General features: G+C 28.7%; 1 protein-coding gene across 1 annotated transcript in view; it reads left to right on the top strand.

The window, feature by feature from the left end:
- LOC136090881 (tetratricopeptide repeat protein 28-like) overlaps positions 1-1501 on the top strand; it is a 1751-nt gene extending 250 nt beyond the window's left edge. The window contains exons 1-3 of the mRNA XM_065817857.1: positions 1-241; positions 286-509; positions 582-1501. The exon at positions 1-241 is cut by the window's left edge and continues 250 nt beyond it. Coding sequence (XP_065673929.1) covers positions 1-241; positions 286-509; positions 582-1501 — 1385 coding nt within the window. The remainder of the gene's footprint in view (positions 242-285; positions 510-581) is intronic.
- The last annotated feature ends 816 nt before the right edge of the window (positions 1502-2317 follow it).

The raw sequence follows: 2317 nt of genomic DNA, 5'->3' as shown, positions 1-2317 counted from the left end.
TAAAGATAGGAAAATTGACCTTTAAAGGTCAACCTCATCCAGATGTTGCTAGGTCTTTTAATAACTTAGGAATAGCTTATCATAATAAAGGACGATATGATCAAGCAATTCAGTATCATGAAGATAGCTTAAAGATAGGAAAACTGACCTTTAAAGGTCAACCTCATCCAGATGTTGCTAGGTCTTTTAATAACTTAGGAATAGCTTATCATAATAAAGGACGATATGATCAAGCAATTCAGTATTATCAAGATAGCTTAAAGATGAAAAATCTTATCTTTAAAGGTCAACCTCATCAAGATGTTGCGTCTTGAATAACTTAGGAATAGCTTATCGTGATAAAGGACAATATGGTCAAGCAATTCAGTATTTTGAAGATAGCTTAAAGATAAAAAAACTCATCTTTAAAGATGAACCTCATCCAGATGTTGCTAGGTCTTTAAATAACTTAGAAGCAGCTTATCATACTAGAGGACAATATGATCAAGCAATTCAATACTTTGAAGAAAGTTAAAAATTGCGAAAGTTCATCCATAAAGATCAACCTCATCAAGTAGTTGCTAATTCTTTAAGTAACTTAGGAGATTCTTTTCGTGCTAAAGGACAATATGATCAAGCATTTCAGCAGTATGAAGATAGCTTATTGATGGAAAAACTCATCTTTAAAGATCAACCTCATCAATCAGTTGCTAGTTCTTTAATAAACTTAGGAGCTGCGTATAGTGCTAAAGGACAATATAATCAAGCAATTCAGTATTTTGAAGATAGCTTAAAGATAAGTAAACTCATCTTTAAAGACCAACCTCATCCGGCTATTGCTATGTCTTTAAATAATTTAGGGTTAGCTTATGCTGCTAAAGGAGAATATAAATTAGCCCAACACTATGGTAGACAAGCTTTCAAAATATTATCTGTTTTTTCAAATCATCCTTATAAAAATACAATGCAAGATTTTATGGCAAAAGTAAAGTGTAATTTATCTATAACCACTCCTAGCACTAATGATAATATTGATACGGATTTACATATACTTGGAGATTTTGCTACTAATTATGGGTTTAACACAAAGGAAACTGTAAAGAATATTCCTAATTTTTATAAACAAAAATTGGATTCTAACGACTATAAATTGCACTATGATATTGCGTTATCACAAAATTCTAATGATATAAATATACGAGAAAAAATAATAGAAGAATACAAGCTAGCACTGATGTTTTTTCCAGAAGAGCCATCAGAGGAAGAAATAGAAATTAAACAAACAATATTTAATAGATTATCTGAACTTATATATCAAGATTCGAAATATATTGAATTATGGCTGGCGGTAGTAAAAGAAGATGTTGAGAAAGTACAGGAATTAATTACTGCTGGGGTTGATCTTGATAATGTGCCATTTATGACTACTACTTTGCCATTAATACAAGCAGCAATTAAAGGGGATGTGGAAATGGTAAGATTAATTTCATTAAAAGGCCGCTGCGCAGAGAAACAAGTTTAGCGCGGTACTACCAGGGACGTGGTGGGAATTGAACTCGGAACTTCTCGCCTATGAAGTGAGCGCTCTACCACTACACCACTTACCGTATATATATATATATATATATATATATATATATATATATATATATATATATATATATATATATATATATATATATATATATATATATATATATATATATATATGTATCTATATTTATATATATGATATATATATATGTATATATTATACATATATATATATACACATATATATTATATATATATATATATATATATATATATCTCTATCTATATATATATATATATATATATATCTATATATAAAAATCAAAATTATTATCACAAAGTTTATCAATGTGAAACCAAACAAATGGTTGTACCCTGGGGACCATTAGGTGATTTTATATGGAATTACCACAAAAACTTGTGGGTCATTCCATATCAAATCACCTAATGGTCTCCAGGGTACCACCTCAAATTTGCTTCAAATTTTGACCACCCACTGTATTTATGAAAAAAATACAAACATCAAAATTTCAGTTATGAGTTGATAAATAAAAGTTATGATTGATTTAATATTGACATAAATCAGAAAAATTTGAGTATCTGGAGCTTACAGTAGATTTTTTTGATTTTTGACAGAGCATAACTTTGTAAATAAAAAAGGTGATCACCCTAAATTTTGTATGTTAATAGTTTTTCACCCAAATAATCCAATTTTGCAGGTGTTTTTAACTGATTTTAAACAATTTTTGTGTTTTTGTACCTCAAAGTTGCTAATTAATGCAATATTAGACAAAATTTTTGAAAC

This window comes from Hydra vulgaris, chromosome 14, assembly GCF_038396675.1.
Source record: "Hydra vulgaris chromosome 14, alternate assembly HydraT2T_AEP".
NCBI lineage: Eukaryota > Metazoa > Cnidaria > Hydrozoa > Anthoathecata > Hydridae > Hydra > Hydra vulgaris.
This window is presented reverse-complemented; position numbering and strand designations above follow the sequence as displayed.